Here is a 20883-nt window from a genome sequence, read left to right on the forward strand (position 1 = left end):
GAGCCGCACCACGCCAAGTCCCCAGGGCGGCGGTGAGGGAAGCGCCGCGCCCTCGGGGGCGCCCAGGGTTAAGCGCGGTGCTGGCGGCTCCCCACCTCACCCTCGCAAAGCGCCGCTCGCTACCCGCACGTCTTTCCGCAGCTCGGGTGCGGGTCCTGCGCCGGGGACCGCGGTTCGAAGGCGGCCCGAGCAGCAGAGCCCGTGAGCCTCCGCACGCTAACTCGCGCGCGGGTAACGGCGAGTCCGGCAGGCCCCGCGCGGCCCGCGGCCCCGGGCCGCCACGGTCTACTCTAGGGGCACGGCCGCCGCGGGGTCGGGGGTCCCCGGGCAGCGCTCGGGGACGCGGGCGCGGCGCGTCCAGACCCGGCGGCGCGGTCCTCCTCGGCCCCTGCCCTCGGGAGCGGGCGTGGGTGAGGGTCGGGGGGAGCACCTGCATCCCGCTACTTCAGGAAAGCAAACCCAGACCTGGACCGAGGCCCGGAAGTTCGGCGGGGGCGGGGGCGGGGGCGGGGCCGACACGCGCGGAGGCGGAGCCCCACTCCTAGTTTGCAAACAGCGACTGCCCGCTCTTCCTGCGCACGCGCGCTCTGCCGCCCGTCCGTCTTGCACCCCCGCCACGCGCGGGGCCCGCCGGGAGCCAACCGTGGAGGTGGGGGGCGGGGAGCAGAGAGCCTGAGAAGCCAATCCTCCCGGCCGGCGGCGCCCTGCTGCGCAAGCGCGATCCCACCTCCAGCCCGGCGGCGCGGCCATATTTAAAGGGCGGTGGGCGAAGCGAACCAATCAGCGGGGAGCGTGTGGGGGCGGTGCGTAGCGACGCGAGGCCCCGGATGTGGCTGTGGCGCCGCTCCTCCCCCTCGCTCGCCACAGAGCCCCGCGTCGCGCTCCGCTCGGCTCGCTCTCTCGCTCGCTCGCGGACCGCAGGCCCCTCGGGCGCAGCGGGAGGCGCCCGGGCGGCGGCGGCGGCGGCGGCGCCGCGGAGCCGCGGAGTAGCCGGGAGCGGGCGGCCAGCCGACCGCGCGGTGGCGGAGCAGGCCGAGTCCGGCGCTCGTACCCCGAGCCCGGCGCGCCCCGGCCGCCGCCATGAGCGGCTCCTCGGGCACCCCGTATCTGGGCAGCAAGATCAGCCTCATCTCCAAGGCGCAGATCCGCTACGAGGGCATCCTCTACACCATCGACACCGACAATTCCACCGTGGCGCTCGCCAAAGGTAGCGGCCGCCGCGCGCCCAACCGCCGCCCCAACAGCCCGGCCGCCCCCGCCGCGGGGCGGCCCCCGCTCCGGGCGCCGGGACCCCCGTCCTGCGCCCCCGCGGGCACAATGGGCTTCCCCGCGGCGGCGGCGGCGGCGGCGGGGCGCGGGGCGCGCGGGCCCCAGCCGGGCTCGGGAGGGGCGGGCTGCCCGGCGCGGCCGCCTTCCGCCGCGAGGACCACCGGACAGGTGCCGGAGGCGGGGCGCTCCCGGACGCGGCCGCGGCGCCCGGAGGCCCGGGGTGCCCCGAGGGCCTAATCCCTTGGGATGGGGGTGACCCTGGGGGCCCGGCCCGCGGCCTCCGGGGCGGGCGGAGCCCGGGCCCCGCGCGCGCTCGCGGAACCCACCGGCAGCTGGGGCCCGCCGCGTCCGGACGGAGCCCCGGCGGTTGGAGGTCGGGCGCCCAGGTCCCAGCTGGTGGTCCCCCAGCTCCGACCTCCGATGCGGGCTGCCCTTGGGTGACAGACGCCCGTGGGCGCCGCCGACGTCGAGGGGTTCGTGCGTGCCTGGAGAAGGCTTGAGTCAGTGAGGCGGTGCAGGCAGCGCGAGGCCTCGACGCCTCTTTGTCTTCGTTCTCCGGAGAAGATGGGGAGCCCGCTCCGCGGCAGCCGGGGCGCTGTGCGGAGCCCCCAGGGCCCTCAGGCGTCGGGGCGCGTGTGGAGCCCGCCGCCCCGGGGCCGGGCGAGCCCTCCGAAACCGGAGCTTGGTGCTCAGACTTGGGTAGACTCGAAGGCTTTGTGTCCAGTTGAACTCTCCGGGCTGTACTACTTTTGATGTGAAGCCCCATTTGGAGAAATAGAGGCACAGAGCAGGCCTCCATCCGCTCATTGTGTGCCTGCTAGGTACAACCTGCGGCCAGACCTAGATGAACCCTGGATCCTTAGGGCAGAGCAGTGAGGTAGGACGCCTGGACCCCGGACAGTAGGATTCATACTCCAAGAGGGTCAGTTGGGTTCCCATTTCCGCATAGACAAGGGAGGCTGGTGTGTTGGGGGGGGTCCCACTTCTAGGACCCCCCTTCTTTGTTCCTGTGACCTACTCAAAGCTAATGGTGTGTAGAAGAGTGAGGTTCTTGTCTAACTACGGCCTCACTAGCCTGGGCTTGTGCGATGGTTGAGGCCCAGAACCACGGGTGGTGCCTCTGCAGAGTCAGCTGTGAGTAGGTAGGTTTGGCAAAGCAAACCTTGTTTTCTGTGAGCTCTGCACACTGCTGTGTTTGCCCTGGAGAATATGGAGCTTCGTGAAAATTTTCATGAAATGTTCTTTGTTATCCTCTCTACCTACAGTCTCCCAAGCACCACTCACTGAACCTTGTAGGTTTTGTTCTCCAGAAATTGGGACTGTATAGTTGTTGAATTGTGACCAGTGTTTTGTGCCGATCAAGGCAGAGTCCTCCCCCCACACCCCCATACTTCCAGAAATCTGGGCAACTGTAGTGTCAGAGAACTGGTGGAATGGCCTTGGCCTAGGATGACAATTTAACCCTTCTTTTTCTCAACCCCTAAGTGAGGTCCTTTGGTACTGAAGATCGTCCCACAGATAGGCCTGCTCCCCCAAGAGAGGAAATTTATGAGTACATCATTTTCCGGGGCAGTGATATCAAAGATATTACTGTGTGTGAACCTCCAAAAGCTCAGCACACACTCCCTCAGGATCCTGCTATCGTTCAGGTAAGTGTGTTGCTGCTGTTCTGTGTGTTCACTGTTTCCACATAGAACTTAGTGTCATCTGTTTGGCCAGCATGTTCAGAGTGCTTGAGGAATAGCCCTTTAATGGAAAGTGGCCTATTACTCATTTAGGTGGTTGGTATAGAAGGTGTTAGTTGATACAACATAGAGGAGATAGCATGTTCTACATGCTATGGCCCCTCAGGAAAAAGGGCTACAGGTTAGTGTAGGTGGTGTGCTGGAGTCTCTGCTTCGTGTCTGGCTTGGAGCTGGGATACCTGGGATGTCTTAAGTGGAGAAGTCAAGTCTGGAATGGCATGAGACGCCTGCAGAAGTGACAGGACTTGCTGTCTAATCCTGTTCTGTTTTTACAGTGCAATGTTGGGGGGCATGAAAGTTGCAGGTCCTAAGCCACGTGCCCAGGAAAACTGGGGCCAGATTAATACTGTCTTCATTTGTACATTTAAACATTCCTTGGCTTCTCTGGCTGGGGTTCATGCTGCACTGGGTTGTGAGATGGGAATGACAACTGAAAGTAGGCACAGGAGGATGGACTCTGTTTGGAGCAGCCCAGGCCAACTTCTGCAGGCTGTTGAGGGCGGGCACCCCGTGCTCCAGAAGAGACTAGGGACAGGAACCACTCCAGGCCTGCAGGGAGGGCCGCATGATAAAATCCCTATATGGGAGCAATGCTCCTGGAGGCTTGGCAGTAAGACAGCAGGTGGACATTTGGGGGAGTGTAAGTAGTTTCTGGCCACACAGCTACACTTCTGCTGTGGTGGGAGTCGGTCACGTCTCCAGTACAGCATAGTGTCTCTTCCTTTTGAGGAGTCCAGAAATCTCATGGCAGAGGGGAGCTGTTAAAGGTTTCAGTAGAGCTAGAAGTTCATGTTGGAACACAGACAGGTACAACTAGGAATGAAATGTTGGGAAAGGGCCACTTTGGCCATACTGAGAACTCCCAGGAGTCCCCAGCACGTCAGGCTTACAGAACTGGCACTTTCTTCCCATCCAAGCAAGTGCTCTATATGCAGACTCTTGGGGTGACAGGATGGCCATGCACTGCTCTTACCCTGTGTCTTGTTGTTTAGTCTTCCCTGGGCTCTGCTTCTGCCTCGCCCTTCCAGCCACATGTGCCTTACAGCCCCTTCAGAGGGATGCCATCCTACGGCCAGCTGGCAGCCAGCTCCCTGCTCAGCCAGCAGTATGCTGCCACTTTAGGTCTAGGTGAGTGAGTGACTGTTCTGTCTGCTCAGCTACCCCTGCCTGCATCCAGCAGGAAGTGGGAACAACAGACCCTGAGGGTGGGGACATGTCTGTGTCTCATGTTCAGCTCCTATACTGTTTGCCATGTCATACCGTAGGCTTAATAAATCACCCAGTGCAGCTTCAACTTATCAGCGTGTTTAGTAACTGTCAGCTGAGAGTAAGAGGCAGCAGTTTTATGTTTTGCACCAGATGACCCAAATCCAAATCAAAATTATCCAAAATGTCAGACTGGGTCTGAGTGGAAGTGTTGCTGCATCTGCCTCACAAAAGAAATGCTGACGCATGTACTTACAGATGAGTTCTAGCTGTAGGCATGACTATAAGCCTATACTGCCCCATCATCCTTTTACATCCTGTATCACTAAATCCTTTGCTCAAAATGGCTTCAATCAAGTTGACCCGTCTCAGTGTAATAGTGAGATCAACCTTGTCCTTGATCTGGACTCGGCCCTTTAGCCATGTTTAGAGTATAGTGGTTCATGCAAACTTGCTGAGGCTTCAGCATGAGGCAGCCAAGACAAAGAGCATCAATTGGGTCCTGAACCAGTTCTTTTGTCTTTATTGCCATTCCTAGTGTGACAGGTGGCCTGTCAGCCTGGCTCACTGTCTCTAAAATAAGTTTGAATGACCAGAGTGGCCTATAAGAGGTTGCTTGGCTCTTTCCAAGCTTATTAAACACAAGACAAGTATGTCCTGACTTATTTGTGTGCTTTCTCTTCTTTAGAGAAGTTGGTAAGCCCTCCAGCCTCAGCCGCTGCCTCCAGCCCTAGTTCTTCTCCATCTCCACAGCCCGTTTCAGAGCTTGACATGTCCTCAGAGCCACCTCAGCTTGCTTCCAAGGGTAATAGCAGTTTGGAGAATGCATGCTGTCTTGCAGATCATTCTGAGAGCAGAGGGTAAACTGAGAACTAGAATGACAGGAGCCCTAGCAGATTGTTCGCTAGGCCCAGGGATCAGTGACATTGCTTCATTTGGTTCAGCACATAGCCTGAGTTGATAAATGTTCACAGTTTTAAAGAAGGGTTAGAGAGTCATTGGAGCGTTTGTTCACTCTGCCTGAATCCAGGGTCTGTTTTGACCTATTCATGCCCACTATGCAGGGGAAATCACTTTGAACAGAGATGATTCTCTGGGGTTTGTTGGGTGTTAAACATCTTTTGTATTGCTGCAGAGAAACTAAACAATGTGTAGTTCACTGGGTCAGGACTAAACACCCATAGTTCACTGTGTGGGGACATTCAAAATTGGGAACTTGAATGAAAATTCCCTGCTCCTTGGGGTGAACAGCATGAAGGCCAGCTGGTCAGTGCCATTGTCTACTACCTATCTGCTGAGAGAGCAGCCCCTGTAGGATTCCTTTCCTTTTTTTTTTTTGGTTGGTCATGGGACTTGAACTCAGCCTGGGCACTGTCCCTCAGCTCTTCAGCTCAAGGCTAGCACTCTACCACTTGAGCCACAGCGCCACTTCCAGCTTTTTTCTTTTTGCTTATGTGGTGCTGAAGAATCAAACCCAGGGCCTCATGCATGCAAGGCAAGCGCTCTACCACTGAGCCACCTTCCCAGCCCCAAGTTCAGTTTCTAGTACCACCAAAAAAAAAAAAAAAAAAAGGAATATAATAATAAATTCATTGTTCTTAGGACTATTTACATAAATGTGCCATAGGGCAAGGTTGTTTTAACTGGTTTGGATTCATAAAAAGCACATGACGCCGGGCGCTGGTGGCTCAAGCCTGTAATCCTAGCTACTCAGGAGGCTGAGATCTGAGGATCGCGGTTCAAAGCCAGCCCGGGCAGGAGAGACCGTGAGACTCCTATCTCCAATAAACCACCAGAAAACCGGAAGTGGTGCTGTAGCTCAAGTGGTAGAGCGCTTGCCTTGAGCTGAAGAGCTGAGGGACAGCGCCCAGGCCCAGAGTTCAAGCCCCACGACCGACAAAAAAAAAAAAAAAAAAGCACATGAACCAGCCAGGTGCCAGGGGCTCATGGCTGTAATCCTAACTACTCAGGAGGCTGAATCTGAGGATCACATTTCAAAGCCAGTCCAGGCAGGAAAATTCCTGAGACTTTAGCTCTAACCACCAAAAAGTTGGAAATAAATGTGGTTCAAGTTGTAGAATCTCAGCATTGAGCAGAAAAGCTCAGGGACAGCTCCCAGGCCCTGAGTTTAAGTCCCAGTACTGACACACACCTGCATGCATGCACACAACACACCTGAGATTCTTGATCTGTACATTCCTTTGAAGTCATGTCTGTTTGTCAAGCCAAGGGATATGATAGGTCTGAGAAGGTGGTCCAGGTTAGTTCCCATCAGAACTCTTCAAGGATAACTACACTGGCAGTGCTTGTCTTGTTTTCATTCTAAGGAGTTTCTTTGGTTTCTGTCTCGTGTACAAGATAACACTACAAGTGTATCATTCATTTGCATTGGGCTGGTATTAGTTGCCTCATGGTTACAACTCACTTTGTCTCCTGTCTCTAGCTACTTCCACCCACTTCCTAAGTAAATTTCCTCAACACTTCCCAGGGATCTTGGGAACTGGGAGACAGGGAGGCAGTGGAAGGCCTGGTGGCCTGTGTACTCTTGCAGGTGCAGAGGTCCATCCCTGTGTTGGCCAAATCATTGGGGTTGTATCTCACGGTACTGTAGGTTTAACCCCTTATCAAGGTCACCTGGGAGCTCTACTTGCTTTATGAGGAGCCTTTATTTACTCGAGAGGCTGAGGGTTATTTACTGCAGTCAATTCTTACCACTTGGTCCTATTTTTCATAAAACTGTTCTAGAATTTCTTCAAAGTCTAGCCACTCAACTTCCTAGAAGCTCTCAGACTACGCTGGTTCTTTCCCAGCATGGACCAGAATGATAGAGTCTCTGATTCTGAATTGATCTCCAAGCTCTTGAGCCTCTTCGGAGGAAAGTCGTTTGTAAACCTCTGGGGAGGAGGTGCCTGTTGGTAGGCATTGTATTTCTTCCCTTCCTTGGCATTCCCCTAGCTTGGAGCTCAGGGTTGGGATTCCCAAGATAAACTGGCCTTGGTGCACCCTGATACCTGGCCATCTGCTGCCTGGACTGGCTCGGAGGGAAAGGGCTGGTCTAGGGAAGCATGCCCTAGATTTAGGGTGTGCTTAGAGGGCATGAGGCAGGTGCTCTCTGCCTGAAGAGAAGTGGTTAGATGTGGAAGCCTTTCTTCTATTGTCTGTTTTTAAACCTTCTTCCCCTCAATTCAGGAGCTGGTTTTTCATCCACCCCAGTCGGCAAGAGTCCTATGGTGGAGCAGGCTGTCCAGACTGGTTCTGTTGATAACCTGAATGCCAAAAAGCTGTTACCCAGCAAGAACACCTCAGGGACACAGCTCAGCGGGCGCCAGGTGCAGCCAAGCAGCAAGACCTCCAGTGGTATTTGAATACTTACTCTTAATCCTGCAGTTTTCTCTGGCAAACCGATCACTGGGTTACTTTTTTTTTTAAGTATTAACACTCCCCTCCACTCCCCAGGGCAGGCCCATGTGGCAGCCTCCCTCCCGTGGTGCCCTGTGTGATGTTGGTGCCCTGCTTTGGTGGCTGAGTTCTGGCTTCTGCAGGAGCTTTCCTTACTCCTCTTCCCTTTGCACCTTAGATATAGTCCAGCCAGCAGCTGTGCACACTCCAGGTCAGGTGAATGACGAGAATCGAAGGCCTCAAAGGCGGCGGTCAGGTAACACCTGTTACCACTTGATTTCTGGGCGCCACAAGTAGCAGACAGTGCTTTGCTTTCTTCCCTTTCTAGGCTGCTGGGTGAAGGTGCTGCTTCAGTGTGCTGTCCCCCCTCTTTGTTGTCTGTTGTAAACAGCCTGTAAGGTGCTTTCAAAGTTAGGCTTCAAGCATCAGCTTGGCAGCTTATCTCAGCCATGGTTGTCTTCCTCGTAGGGCATCGGCGGACAAGGAATCGCTCCAGAGGACAAAACCGTCCAGCGAATGTCAAGGAAAACACAATCAAGTTTGAAGGAGACTTTGATTTTGAGAGTGCAAATGCCCAGTTCAACAGAGAGGAGCTTGATAAAGAATTTAAGAAGAAGCTTAATTTTAAAGGTTTGATTCATATGAAAGTTATCCCCCAAGAGTTATCTTTCACAATGTGTTAAAATGACTGAGGGTGCTCATGCCTGTAATCCCAATTACTAGGGAGGTAGAGATCAGAATTTTAGTTCAAGGCCAGCCAAGGCAAAAAGCTAGACTCCCCATCTCAAATAATAGTCTGGTTGTGGTGGTATACAGATGTCATCCCAAGTAGACCAGAGGTATAAATAAGATTGTGGTCCAGGCTTGGCAGGGCAAAAGTGGGAGCCCCTATTTTAAAAGGAGCTAGGCTGGCACTGGTGGCTCATGCCTATAATCCTAGCTCCTCAGGAGGCTGAGATCTGAGGATCACGGTTCAAAGTCAGCCTAGGCAGAAAAGTCCACGAGACGTATCCAGTTAACCACCAAAAAACTGGACATGGTGCTATAACTCAGGAAGTAGAGTACTAGCCCTGAGCTGGAGCTCAGGGACAGTGCCCAGGCCCAGAGTTCAAGCCCCTTGACCAACAGAAAGAAAAAAAAAATAAGCAAAAAGAGTTAAGGGTATGGCTCAAGTGATAGAACACCTATCTAGATAGTGTGAGATCCTGAGTTCAATCCCCAGTGCTGTCAAAAGAAAAAGATAACTGGAGCAGCCTTTCCTGGGAAGCCAGTTGAAGTGCTGACCCATCCGGAAACTGGAATAATCAACTCTGAGCAACTAATGAGATGAGGTATTTGGGGTGTGTGCAACTGTTGCAGCCTCCAGTGAGGATAAAGATCTCTGTGTGAGGCACTTGGGTAGCAAGCACAGCTGCTGAATAGATCCCTGGAGGGAAGCCACCTGGGGGATGGGTTATGATGTTTGCTTCTGCTCCTTGTGCTCTGTTTCCATGTAGATAACAAAGCTGAGAAGGGGGAAGAGAAGGATCCGACTGTGGTGACCCAGAGTGATGAAACTCCTGCAGAAGAGGACCTTCTCGGACCCAACTGCTACTATGACAAGTCCAAGTCCTTCTTTGACAACATCTCTTCAGAACTCAAGACCAGGTGAGAGTTTCAGTGGTCTGACAGGAAAGGTAGTTATTCTGTGAGCCTAAAGTGCTCTTGCTTGAAGACCAGCCTTGGAACCTCTTATTCTCATGTTTGAGGGTGTTTGTGTGTGTGTGTGTCAGTATGGGGGCTTGGACTTCATTCTGCTTTCTTGCTTATTGCTGGTGAACCACACCTCCACCTCTGCATTTTGTTGGCGATTTGGACATGGGAGTCTCACTGGCTTTTCTGCCTGGGCTGGCTTTGAAACAGGAACCTCCAGGTTTCAGCCTCATGAGTAGACAGAATTACAGGCCTGAGCCATTGGTGCCTGGCTGTGTTTTAGGATCCTACCTTTTTGTGTAATAGATAGAAGAGTTCTGCCTGTAGCATGGGAAGCCTCCTGCAGTCACCAACAAAGACTCGCTGTCCCTGCACTCCCTGCCGGGCCTCCCATGCAGTGTTCTTGCCCAGCTTTCCTGCCAATCCTGCTGGCTTGTGTGGCCTGAGATCCTTGCCGCTTGAGGTACCTAGTAGAGCATTCTGATCATATTTCTTCTGGAGTGCTGGTGGCCAGTGACCATCCTGTGTTTCTCTTCAATATTTTGTGTAAGCACCCTGGATTCCACATACAGTCTGTAGAGCAGATGTGGTGTGGTGTGCAAGCCCAGACCCCTATGTCCCGCAGGGTACCAGCAGGCATGCTGACCCTATACAAGCCCAGCAACCCAGCACATGCTTTGCTCTGCAGGGGAGCATGCCTAGGGAAGAACATAAGCAGAGAAGGGCTGCTGAGGCAGACCCAGCAGTAGGGTGGCTGTGTGGGCTGCCTGCAAGTGGGGCTGAGTGGAGGTGGGGAGGCTGGAGTAGGACTTTTTAAGTCATGGTGATAGTGGTGGTTCCCTGTGTTCTGATCGAGTGGACAGCCATTGAGAAGTTAACACATTGTATGGTGTCTTGGTGGAAGTAGAGTAGGGCTGGAGGGCAGGTGGAGGCTGGATCACTAGGCAAGAGGGGTCTTAAGAGTAGGGTGAGCCGGGCGCCCAGTGGCTCACACTTGTAATCCTAGCTACTCAGGGGGCTGAGATCTGAGGATTGCGGTTTGAAGCCAGCCTGGGCAAGAAAGTCCATGACACCATCTCCAAGGGACTACCAGAAAACCGAAGTGGTGCTGTGGCTCAAGTGGTAGAGCACTCGCCTTGAGCTGAAGAGCTCAGGGTCAGCACCCAGGCTCAGAGTTCAAGCCCCAAAACTGCCAAAAAAAAAAGTTGACCATGTGGTAGAGGGAACTGCGAGATACTTCTGCCTTAGCCTCCCGAGTTGCTGGGGTTATAGGTACCCATCACTTATCTTTTTTTTTTTTGGTCGGTCGTGAGGCTTGAACTCTGGGCCTGGGCGCTGTCCCTGCATTTCTTCAACTCAAGGTGAGCACTCTACTGCTTGAGCCACAGTGCCACTTCCGGTTTTCTAGTGGTTTATTGGAGATAGGAGTCTCATGGAGGGCTGGGGAGGTGGCTCAGTGGTAGAGTGCTTGCCTTGCATGCATGAGGCCCTGGGTTCGATTCCTCAGCACCACATAAGCAAAAAAAGAAAAAAAAGCCGGAAGTGGCGCTGTGGCGCAAGTGGTAGAGTGCCAGCCTTGAGCTGAAGAGCTGAGGGACAGTGCCCAGGCCCAGAGTTCAGGCCCCACGACCGGACCAAAAACAAAAAAGAGTCTCACAGACTTTGCTGCCCGGGCTGGCTCTGAACCGCGATCCTCAGCTCTCAGCCTCCTGAGTAGCCAGGCTGACAGGCGGGAGCCGCCGGCGCCGGCGTCATCACCTATCTTCTAAGCCAGGATTGCTGGCTGTGCAGAGTCCAGAGTGGCGCTCTTATCTCAGCCGGGCGGCTGAAGGACGGAGGCCAAAGAAGCCCGAGCACAGAAAGCTCTGCACCAGGGCGGGGCCGCCTACGAGCATCCTGTGGAGCTGCTGGGCACCCAGCCGAACACAGGACCATGTCTGCAGCATGTTTGGATAGCTACAGTGCAGGGGCTGTGGTGCCATCTTCCCCCAAAGCAGGTGCATAGTGTTGTGGACCTTGCTCCATCTGGCTGTGGCCCTCCATCTAGAACTTGAGTCTGGAAGGGCTCTGTGTCCTGCTCCAGTTTCAGGCCTGCTTGGGATCTGGGCTTCCCAGCACCCATCTTCCCTGCCACCTAGTAAAGCTTCCTTTGTCCCCCATTAGTCCTGTCCTTGCCATTGGTGGTGTGGATGCATCTTAAGTAGCCCACACAGGGAAAAACAGGCCTATCTGAAATGTGGCTTGCACCCCTGCATGTAGTCTGGGGCTTCAGACCCCTTAGCAACTGCTCATTCTTTCCCAGAGCAGAGGATGAATCTCGTTTCAGAAACTTGATTTAGTGCCCGCTGCATTCAAAACCTCATACACCTCTTTGATTTAGTTCCAGGCGGACCACGTGGGCTGAAGAGAGGAAGCTCAACACAGAGACCTTTGGAGTGTCAGGGAGGTTCCTTCGTGGCCGCAGTTCCCGAGGTGGATTCCGAGGAGGCAGGGGCAGTGGGACAACCCGGCGCACCCCAGCTTCTCACAGAGCTGGGACTGGCAGGGTGTGAGGGTACAGCCTAAGTGAGTGGTGACTGACTGGACCCTTTGGCGGGAAGTGTTGGGCCTGGCGTACCTAGAGCGTAGTTGCTGGAGAGGTGCCAAGACCGGAAGAGTCTTGCTCTTCAGAATCACCCCAGGGGCTTCTAGGAACATCCAGCCAGGCTCTGACCTGGGTCTCTTGGGTTGGGTGAGCACCTGTGCTTGCTGCTTAGTACCTTTCTTGAAGAGTGTTCAGCTCACTCTGGCTCTGAGTCACACAGGTATTAGAAAGGTTCCAGGTGACTTGTGTACAGCCTGGGTCTGGGCATTGTCCCTTTGCAGTGCAGGGAAGACCTGGAGGGGCTAGGGCCTCCTGCCAGTAGCTGCCTTCCCGTCCCTAGTGTGAGGGAAATGGGTGGCACAGCTTGATGGAGGGTGGAGCTCCCCACTACCTCCTGGCAGCAGTGCTGGTGATCCTGGGCTATTGCTTTAACAAAAGGTACGGCAGATATGCTTCCTTTCCTCTCTTTGCAGGCTGCTGCTGAAGAGGCACAGGAGTGGCACTGTGTATTTAAGGACATAAGGAAATGATGCACTTAACGGAGAAGTGGGTCCCGTTGTTTACTCAGTTGGAAAATCCCACACTGCTACTTATGTTTTGGACTTCACTTAGACGTGGTCTGATTGGAGCCGTTTGTGTTTTGGGAAGTATTGATGGGTAACCTCTCTGAGGTGTCTTGACCTAATTTCCTTTTTGGCTGTGTATAGCCTCATTTTATGGTTTTGGTATTTGCAAAAGGTTTCTATAGTGAAGGCGTGACCCTCACTTTGTGACTGTTTCTTTTTTTTTTTTTTTAAACAACAGCTTTGACTTTTAAAACAGAACCAAATCTCACTTGGCACTTGTGGCCAAGTGCATCTCTATAACCCATCTGGCCCCTGGTGCTGCTGGCCTGGCATCCCCATTGCCAAAAGTGGGGTCTCAGGAGACAGGCAGGGCTAGCACAGGGTGAGCTGGGCATGTGGGGCGGGTGGGCAGGGAAAGGGGGTGTCCCATGGATCATGTTGTGTAATGAACCAGTAACGTCAGGGTTGGGGCTGGCAGAAAGGGGTGGACTTGGTTATGAGAAGACCCCTGAATGTTAGCTACGTAGTGTTGTGTGGAGCCTGGTTTGCCCAGGCATGGAGGCGTAGGGTTGAAGCCCAGGACAAGCCACGTGGGTGAGCACCCTGTGGCCCTCCTGTCTATCCCTGCCAGGCTCTGGCTGAACACTTGAGTGTTCTTGTCCTCTTGGAAATGAGCCAGTCTTTTTTGCAAGGTCAGCTGACCTTATTTTCTCTTGATTGTAAATAGTTCTTGTGTGTTTGTTTTAAAGGTGGGTGGAGGGAGGGTGGGAGTATAAATTTGTTGCATGAGTAAATGGGTCAGATCTTCAGCATAAGCATGCATCCTTTTGACTGACAGGGCATTTTGTTGAAAATAAGCACCTTGGTAACTCCTTCAAAATAGCTATAAAGGCTTTAGTTCTCTGTTAAGTTACTGTAAAAACTTGGGTTTATTTTTGTAGGACTTCATGGCTAAGAATTAGAAAACAGCATTGGGGCTGCTCTGTTGGAGTAATGTAAATTATAACTATAAATAAACAAGCAAAGCTTTCAAATTTTCTCTTCTGCTGTCCAAAACTACCAAATCATATCCAAGGCCTACCCAGAGGCAGGTACAATGTGTGTGTGCAAGACCGTGGTGATGGTGGGGGGGTTGGGGGCTCTAGATGGTGCTCTGGAAGGGTGTGACCCAGTGGGGCACTGGTGGCCCATGCCTATAATCCTAGCTTCTTAGGAGGCTGAGATCAGAGGATTGAGGTCCAAAGCCAGCCTGGGCAGGAAAGAGTCCATTAATGAACCACCAGAAAGTTGGAAGTAGAAGTGGTAGAGTGCTAGCTTTGAGGAAAAAAGCTCAGGGATAGCGCCCAGGTCCCAAGTTCAAGCCCCATGACCTACCAAAAAAAAAAAAAAAGGTATCACCCAACTGGCATGGGTGAAGACAAGACAAGTCCTAGTTCTTGCCTTGATTTCCCCTAGTACCAGCCTGTGGCTATCCAGCTCCAGAACAGAGCCCTTAGTAGGCAGCTTGGCAGCCCCGGGGGCGGGGGGTGGTGGTGGTGGTGGTAATGTGTTCGTTCGTGTTCAGGTGGGAGCATACTAAGGAGGGTTCCTTAGTATGTAAAGTAAATATAGGCAGCTGCAACACTTTATGTACTCTGGAAACCACTGGTGACTAACCTACTGTTGGCTCAAGCTAACAATCATTTTGATAATTACACACTTTGGAAGCCCAAGACTGGGGAAACTAAGCTGAGGCGTGTAGCAGGGTAGATGCAAAGAGCAACCCAAGAATCCAAAAGGCTGAGAGACTAAAACAGATACTGCAGAACTAAGCCTAAGAGGGACTTTTTCTGGCCAGAGCGAACAAAGTATAGCCAGGCCCATAGGATTTAAAGTAGAAAACAGAATTGTCAAAATGGCTGGGCGCTGGTGGCTCACGTCTGTAATCCTACTCAGGAGGCTGAGATCTGAGGATTGAGGTTCAAAGCCAGCCCAGGCAGGAAAGTCTGAGAGACTCTAATCTCGCAATTCACCACCAGAAAATCAGAAGTGGAGCTGTGACTCAAGGGGTAGAACACTCACCTTGAGCTGAAGAGCGCAGGGATGGCGCCCAGGCCCAGAGTTCAAGCCCCATGACAAACAAAAAAGAATTGTCAAGTTGCCCAAAAAAGAAAACTAGTTTTCTTTGACTCAGGGTTCTGTGTGCCTAGGCAGGCCTCAAGCTCAGTCCTGTTGTCCCAGCCTCCAGAGTGCAGAGGTTACAGGCTTGTGATACCACGTCTGGGTCAAAACTAGTTTTGAGCATAGTAGTGACTCTGCAGCAGCATTCTGAGTCAAGTCTTACACCAAGTGCTGTTTGTGCTTCTGCTCTCGCATTTTGCAGTCACTAGGGGACTTGAATGAAAGGTAGTTACTATATTGATAAGCCCAAAGAACCTCCAGTCCACTGGATGCCAGGAGTCTCTGGTATCAGTCACTTAAGAGTCTAGTACAGAGACAAAAAGGAACGCAAGCATTCAGATTCGAGAAGTGAGAGGAGGCGGGGAAGGGATTATCATTCCCAAAAAGCTACCATAATTATACTTACAAGATACATGTTCTCTTCACATGAAAAAGTTAAAAAATACGGACGTTTATTGGGTACTCAGTAAGGGCAGATGGATGGACATGCCCACTTGTCACTGAGACTCATCCATGATTGAATTTAAAGGCTGCCCAAGTGAGGATGTCTTATCATGATGCTTTCTTCTGTTTCTTCTTTTCATTTTCTTCTTTTTCCTTTTCAATTTCAGCAACATATTTTTCAATTTCCTCAGGATTTAGAATCTGTCCACCAAAAAAAATCCAAAACACATTCATGGTTAACACTATACTCCCCCAAGGGGCAGGCACTGTGCACCTGGGCAGGGCGGCCAGGTAATGAGTTTTCAACCATAGTTGCTAATTCAGCACCTTGGAGAGACTTTAAGGAAAGGAGGCAATGTTACCAAGCCAGGTTGGTTAACAATGCTGCAGTTGGTAGCCTTGGGACACCAAGTGAACACTGCAAGCTCCATACCGGTCCACAGAAAGGAAAGTGGAAATTTTTGCAGGTATTTACAGGGAGCTAAAATCACAGGATAGCCTTACAAGGAAGGAGCTTACCCTTTCAGAAGACCATGTCACAGGGCCATTCTATGGTTTTGGCACCAGGGAAGGGTCTTTGCCAAGGCCCCCTGTGGATTATGGACTGATAGCTGAGAAAATTCCGTAAGTAAAGCGAAAGCCAGACTTTGTGGTCCATGCCCATGATCCTTACATTTAGGGTGCAAATTCAGGACAGTATGAGTTTAGACCTCTGTGGAATGCCTCCTCCCAATGTTGCCCACCCCCTTAAAAAAAGCTTAACAATTACCTTGAGGGGCTGATCTCGCCTCATGACAGCAAGTTCAATATTTTTCCCACCTGACTGGACCACCTTTAAAGGGAAAACAGCTTTAGATAAACTCACTCCACTCTCAAGATCCAAGTTCCTTCTTTTGGTTGTTGGTATTAGAGGTTGAACCTCAGTGTCCACCCAAAGTTGTTCTTGAAATGACCTGTACAGACTTTTAATCCAGGACCCAAAGCCTCCATCCCAGACACGTCTGTGTGAATGAGGCCTATGGCTTCAGCGGCCTGTAACCCCAGGTGTTCTAGTTCCTTGATTTAGCAAGCTGCAGGAAGGCCGGGTGACCAGGGCAGCAGATTTCACAGCTTGATGGAAGAGTTCACATTCTACCTCTTTAATCCCCAGAACATGCCCACCTTGTAGGGTTTCACTCGCACTTACTTCTAGGAGTGCCTTGATCACCAGCTTGATGGTCAGGTCATCTGTCTCAATGGCTTCATCAGTGTAGTTCTTCTCCAGGAACTCACGCACTGACTTGGCACCCCGGCCTATGGCGTTGGCCTAAAAATGACCCAGGTATGTTCACTGGGCAAGACAACCCAGAGCCAGTGTCTGCAGGCTAGCCAGACACTGCCCTCCTTGAGTCTGCTGTTCTTCTCTAGCAGATGAAAAGATGTTCCTGACCCCACTGCCCACTGCAGAGAGCTCTTTTGGACTTGGTGCTTCAACAAGAGACACTTTGGGAGATTTAAACATATCTCTATTTCTTTATGCCTTTAATATTCCAAACAGCAATGCTGAACCAATTTTTTGCTCTTACATCAGTTAATGTGATGGAACACACAAACTGTCATTTCCCAAGTCACCTCCACAAGCAGCCCAAACACCTGAATCTCCTGGTCTTGGCCATACACTCACCTTCCAGGCGTGGTATGTGCCTGAGGGGTCAGTCTGATAGAGTCTAGGGGTGCCATCAAAATCAAAACCCACAATGAGTGCAGAGATGCCAAATGGCCTGCGCCCGTTGCTCTGTGTATAACGCTGGAAGGAAAAATAAAGACAGTGCTGTCAACCATAAGAAATTATGTGACATTTCAACCACTAAGGCCACCAGCAAGTAAACCACAATTCAAGTGAATGAAATTTATAGATAGCTTTCAACACCCCTCCCCTCTGCACTTTCACTTTCAGGATCCACTTGGGGCTGGAATAGCACCAAGGAGCTTAGCTATGGCTAGTGGAAATTATTTTGACAAGCACACACATTTCTTTTTTTGGGGGGTCCAGTTGTGGGGCCTGAACTCTGGGCCTGGGCACTGTCCCTCAGCTCTTCAGCTTAAGGCTAGTGCTCTACCACTTGAGCCACAGCGCCACTTCTGGCTTTTTTCGTTTTGCTTATGTGGTGCTGAGGAATTGAACCCAGGGCCTCATACATGCAAGGCAAGCGCTCTACCACTGAGCCACCTTCCCAGCCCCAAGCACACACATTTTAAAGATGAGCATATCATCAGAGTGTAGTTCTTAGCCTCCTGCTTGGCAAAAGTTCATTCAGGATGACAAAATGGACACTTTCCCTCCAAAAAAAAAAGAACTAGGATTGCTCCAGACAAAGGAATGACATTAGAACAGTGCCACTGAACTGGAGAAACTAGATTACAAGTTAGTTTACCCATCTGCCCATAAGCCATATGACAATGCATACTCCACATCAGGTGAGCCAGCAGGAGGTCATATGCCCACCTGCTTCAGACTGGCGATGTAGCGGGTGATGTACTCCACAGTGACGGGGTCCTCCACAGTCAGCCGGTGGCTCTGGCATTCCACCCGAGCCCTGTTGATGACGATCCTTGCGTCAGCGGTGAGGCCTGCAGTGAGTAGAGGCTTCTGCCGGAGCTGCTCATAGCTCCAACCAAGGACAGGAATTACACAAGTAATTCTTTGGCCTCTGGCTGATCCTCAGGCCCATCTTCCAACAGGACAGAGGCCACTGAGTGAGGTGTAGTGGAACTAAATGGCCTCCAGAAACTACTCTGAGAATACCATGTGTAAAACTTTCAGAACCTCAATACATGAACCCAGTCTTTTAGATAATTTCATGAGTAAGTCCAGCCTCTCCCTACTTTTGTCTAAGTGAACTAAGTCCTGGATTGGATCTGCCAAGGGCAAAAGGGAGTGAGTGTGGTAATGTGTTGGCTGCTGTCCTGTACCCGGTGCCCCCAACAGCTGGGGAAGGCTAGGAACTGCCTGTGGTCTCCATGCCCCAGGCACAGGCTTGGGTGTAGCACACCACTGAGGAGGTTACTGTTCTACAGCAGCCCAGCCAGGAGCCTGGATTTGTTCACCCAGGCAGGTGGAGAAGCCATCAGCCCCCCGCCCCCACCCAAACACATTTCTTTGAAACAACTTATCTAATTTATACTGTGCCATAACTGCCCATCTAGTCTCAAGTTCAGCTCACCAAGACTGCAGACCCATACCTGCAAAGGCCATGCAGACGTTGTCATCCAAAGCACAGATCTTCCGCACCGTTCGCTCATCTTGTAGTTTAGCCACAGATTTCTTTTCCACACCAAGTACAACAATGTCCCGTCCTCGAACACCAACCTTCAATAAGTCCACAAGCCATGTAAGTGTGGTACGGTGCCACCAGGCACAGAGGACGCCAGCCCTGTGCAAAGGTGTGCACACCCACACCTGGCTCTCCACTTGTCTCCCCTGGTTATACCATACACCCTCAAAAACAAGGTTGTGGAGCTGAGGGCCAGTGTCTCATGTCTGTAATCCTACTCAGGAGGCTGAGATCTAAGGATTGAGGTTCAAAGCCAGCCCAGGCAGGAAGTGAGATCCTCATCTCCACTAAATTATCACTAAAGCTAGAAGTGGAGCTGTGGCTCAAGTGGTAGAACTCTTGATAGTCCTGAACAAAAAGAAGGTCAGGGAGATAGCCTAGACCCTGAGTTCAAGCCCCAGTACCAACACACGTGCACACAAATACACAAAGGTATGGATCCATTTCTGGTGGAGCTAGTGCAGGATAGGTCACAGGTACTCAATCTTTACTCGGGGTTGGGTACAGATGGCTCGTGTCTGTAATCTAGTGACTGACTCAGGAGGCTGAGAGATAAGAAAAGTCCACGAGATTCTTCTTCAATTAACCACTAAAAAACCAAAAGTGGAACTGTAGCTCAAGTGGTAGAGGCTAGCCTTCACCAAAAAAAAAAAAAAAAAGCCCAAGGACAACACCAAGACGTTTGAGTTCAAGCCCTAGTACTGGCAAAAAGAGAAAGAAGGAAGAGATCACAAGAGAGAACTACAGAGCTGCACTAACAGGTAAGCATTAACAATGCGGTGTCGAACTGCCCCACGTCCCATGAAAGACTGGGAAACCTGAGCGCTGTGCATCTGCAGCTGCGAAGCGCATCCCACTCCGTGCTGTCAGCCCCACGCTGCACTGTCTGGAGAAGGCCTGAGCGTTCTCCAGGTGGACTTGTTTGAAGTCGCCCTCGACGGCTGACACCACAAAGGGGAGGAAAAGCAACGGGCAGCCCCTGAGTTTAACCTGTAATCCTAGCTACTCAGGAACGGGGATCTGAGGATCGCACTCAAGTCCGTGAGATGACCTCCCATCGCCCACTAGAAAACCGGAAGTGGCCCTGTGGCTGAGGGCGAGATCGCCAGCCTTGTGTGGAAAAGCTCAGAGTCAGCGCCCAGGCCCTGAGTTCAAGCCTCCCGACCGAGGGCGAGACACACCGGGAACGACCGTCCGGACAGCCCGGCGTGGCGGGCCCCGCACCTCGGCACCCTCGGGACGCGCGGACGGCCCCGCAGTGCTCCCAGAGCCGCCCGGCGCGCCCGGGGCCGAGACAGCGGGGCCGCGGGCCGCACGAGCACCGGAGGGGAGAGCGGGCGGACGCGTGGGCCCTAGCTGACCCGCGTGCGCGGAGGCGACGTCCACCGGGAGCCCGCGCCGGGGCCGGCCGTCGGGAAGACGTCACTGCGCCTTCCCCACAGCGCCGCCCAGGCCCGGAACCGGGGCCGGCCGGGCGACGGGCGGGCCGGGGCCCGCGTCGGCGGCTCAGCCTCACCCGGAGGCAGCCGGCCGCCGGCGCCCTTTGTTCTGAACGCCCACCCGGGCCGGCGGGGCCCGGCGTCCGCGCCCAGCTAGCCGCCGCCGCCGCAGGGGCCAAGATGGCCCCGGCCGCCAGGATCCGCTCAGCGGCGGGGCAGCGGACTCGGCCCAGCCGCCCGGTGGAAGCGCCTCCCCGAGCCCTCCGACTCGGCCCCGGAATCCCGCGGAGCGCCGCGCCGCCTGCCGCCGCCCTGGCCCTGGCCCCGGGCCGCGCGCCCCGCGCACGAGGCGGCGCTCCCGCCGCAGACGCCCGGCCGCACAGGCCCCGCGCTCCCGCGCTCCCCGCGCAGGCCCCTCCCGGCTCACCGCAGTCGAGCCCTTCTTGACGGCCTCCTGCGCGTACTCCACTTGGAAGAGGTGGCCGTCCGGGGAGAAGACGGTGATGGCGCGGTCGTAGCTCATGCCGGCGGCGGGGAGCTCTGGCCGCAGCCGCTCAAAAGCGCACACTCACCGGCGGCACCGCGCCCGACGCCCCGCCCCGCCCCGCCCCGCTCCGCTCCCGCGGGCCACGCTGCCGCCGTTGGCGGCGTCCGGCGTCAGGGGGACGTGCGGCGCGCCGGGCGGGGCGGGGCGGGGCGGGGACGAGGCGGGCGGTGCGCGGGCCGAGGCGGTGCGCGGGGCGGTGCGCGGGGTGGGGGAACGAGGGGGGCGGTGCGCGGGGCGGTGCGCGGGACGGTGCGCGGGGCGGTGCGCGGGGCGGTGCGCGGGGCGGTGCGCGGGGCGGTGCGCGGGGCGGTGCGCGGGGTGGGGGAACGAGGGGGGCGGTGCGCGGGGCAGGGCGGGGCGATGGGCGGGGCGCGGGACGAGGCGGGGCGCGGGGCGGGGCGGGCCGGCGCGCTAGGCGGCGCGGACAGAACCACCGGCGCCCAGCGCGGGGGGCGGCACAGCGGCGGCGGGCCGGGCCTGGAGCGCGGGCCGGACGCCAGGGGGCCGCACGCGGGGCC

At 54.2% G+C, this 20883-nt stretch overlaps 2 protein-coding genes across 5 annotated transcripts; one reads left to right on the plus strand and one right to left on the minus strand.

The window, feature by feature from the left end:
* Nucleotides 1–877: 877 nt before the first annotated feature.
* Nucleotides 878–13499, plus strand: Lsm14b (LSM family member 14B). Of its 4 annotated transcripts, XM_042699527.1 has the most exons (10): nt 878–1207; nt 2755–2918; nt 4007–4142; nt 4909–5025; nt 7410–7577; nt 7798–7875; nt 8088–8249; nt 9116–9266; nt 11692–11876; nt 12369–13499. In XM_042699527.1, exons 1-9 carry the CDS (start codon nt 1081–1083, stop codon nt 11861–11863), a joined length of 1275 nt encoding a protein of 424 aa, XP_042555461.1. In that variant the 5' UTR covers nt 878–1080; the 3' UTR covers nt 11864–11876; nt 12369–13499. The 4 variants fall into 4 exon arrangements, with proteins under 4 accessions (XP_042555461.1, XP_042555463.1, XP_042555462.1 ...); XM_042699529.1 differs by lacking the exon at nt 4909–5025; XM_042699528.1 differs by lacking the exon at nt 7798–7875 and having other exon boundaries at nt 999–1207.
* Nucleotides 13500–15052: 1553 nt separating this feature from the next.
* On the minus strand, nt 15053–20430 carry Psma7 (proteasome 20S subunit alpha 7). Its single transcript, XM_042699548.1, has 7 exons — nt 20246–20430; nt 18288–18414; nt 17551–17675; nt 16729–16851; nt 16252–16371; nt 15835–15897; nt 15053–15266 (listed from the first exon to the last, which is right to left on the minus strand). The coding sequence occupies exons 1-7, from the start codon at nt 20339–20341 to the stop codon at nt 15174–15176; spliced, it is 747 nt and encodes a 248-aa protein (XP_042555482.1). The 5' UTR covers nt 20342–20430; the 3' UTR covers nt 15053–15173.
* Between the last annotated feature and the right edge of the window lie 453 nt (nt 20431–20883).

Source organism: Dipodomys spectabilis, unplaced genomic scaffold, assembly GCF_019054845.1.
Source record: "Dipodomys spectabilis isolate Male_0828 unplaced genomic scaffold, ASM1905484v1 ptg000257l, whole genome shotgun sequence".
NCBI classification, from domain to species: domain Eukaryota; kingdom Metazoa; phylum Chordata; class Mammalia; order Rodentia; family Heteromyidae; genus Dipodomys; species Dipodomys spectabilis.

Bases quoted from the DNA above. Each gene is read 5' to 3' on its own strand.
- Psma7 (XM_042699548.1), bottom strand. From the start codon at position 20,341: ATGAGCTACGACCGCGCCATCACCGTCTTCTCCCCGGACGGCCACCTC. The intron at 18,415-20,245 runs GTGAGCCGGGAG...GACTTATTGAAG, and splicing joins TCAAGAAGGGCTCGACTGCG to GTTGGTGTTCGAGGACGGGA. The intron at 15,898-16,251 runs GTAAGTGCGAGT...TTCCCTTTAAAG, and splicing joins TGATCAAGGCACTCCTAGAA to GTGGTCCAGTCAGGTGGGAA.
- Lsm14b (XM_042699527.1), top strand. From the start codon at position 1,081: ATGAGCGGCTCCTCGGGCACCCCGTATCTGGGCAGCAAGATCAGCCTC. The intron at 4,143-4,908 runs GTGAGTGAGTGA...TCTCTTCTTTAG, and splicing joins TGCTGCCACTTTAGGTCTAG to AGAAGTTGGTAAGCCCTCCA. The intron at 7,876-8,087 runs GTAACACCTGTT...TCTTCCTCGTAG, and splicing joins GCCTCAAAGGCGGCGGTCAG to GGCATCGGCGGACAAGGAAT.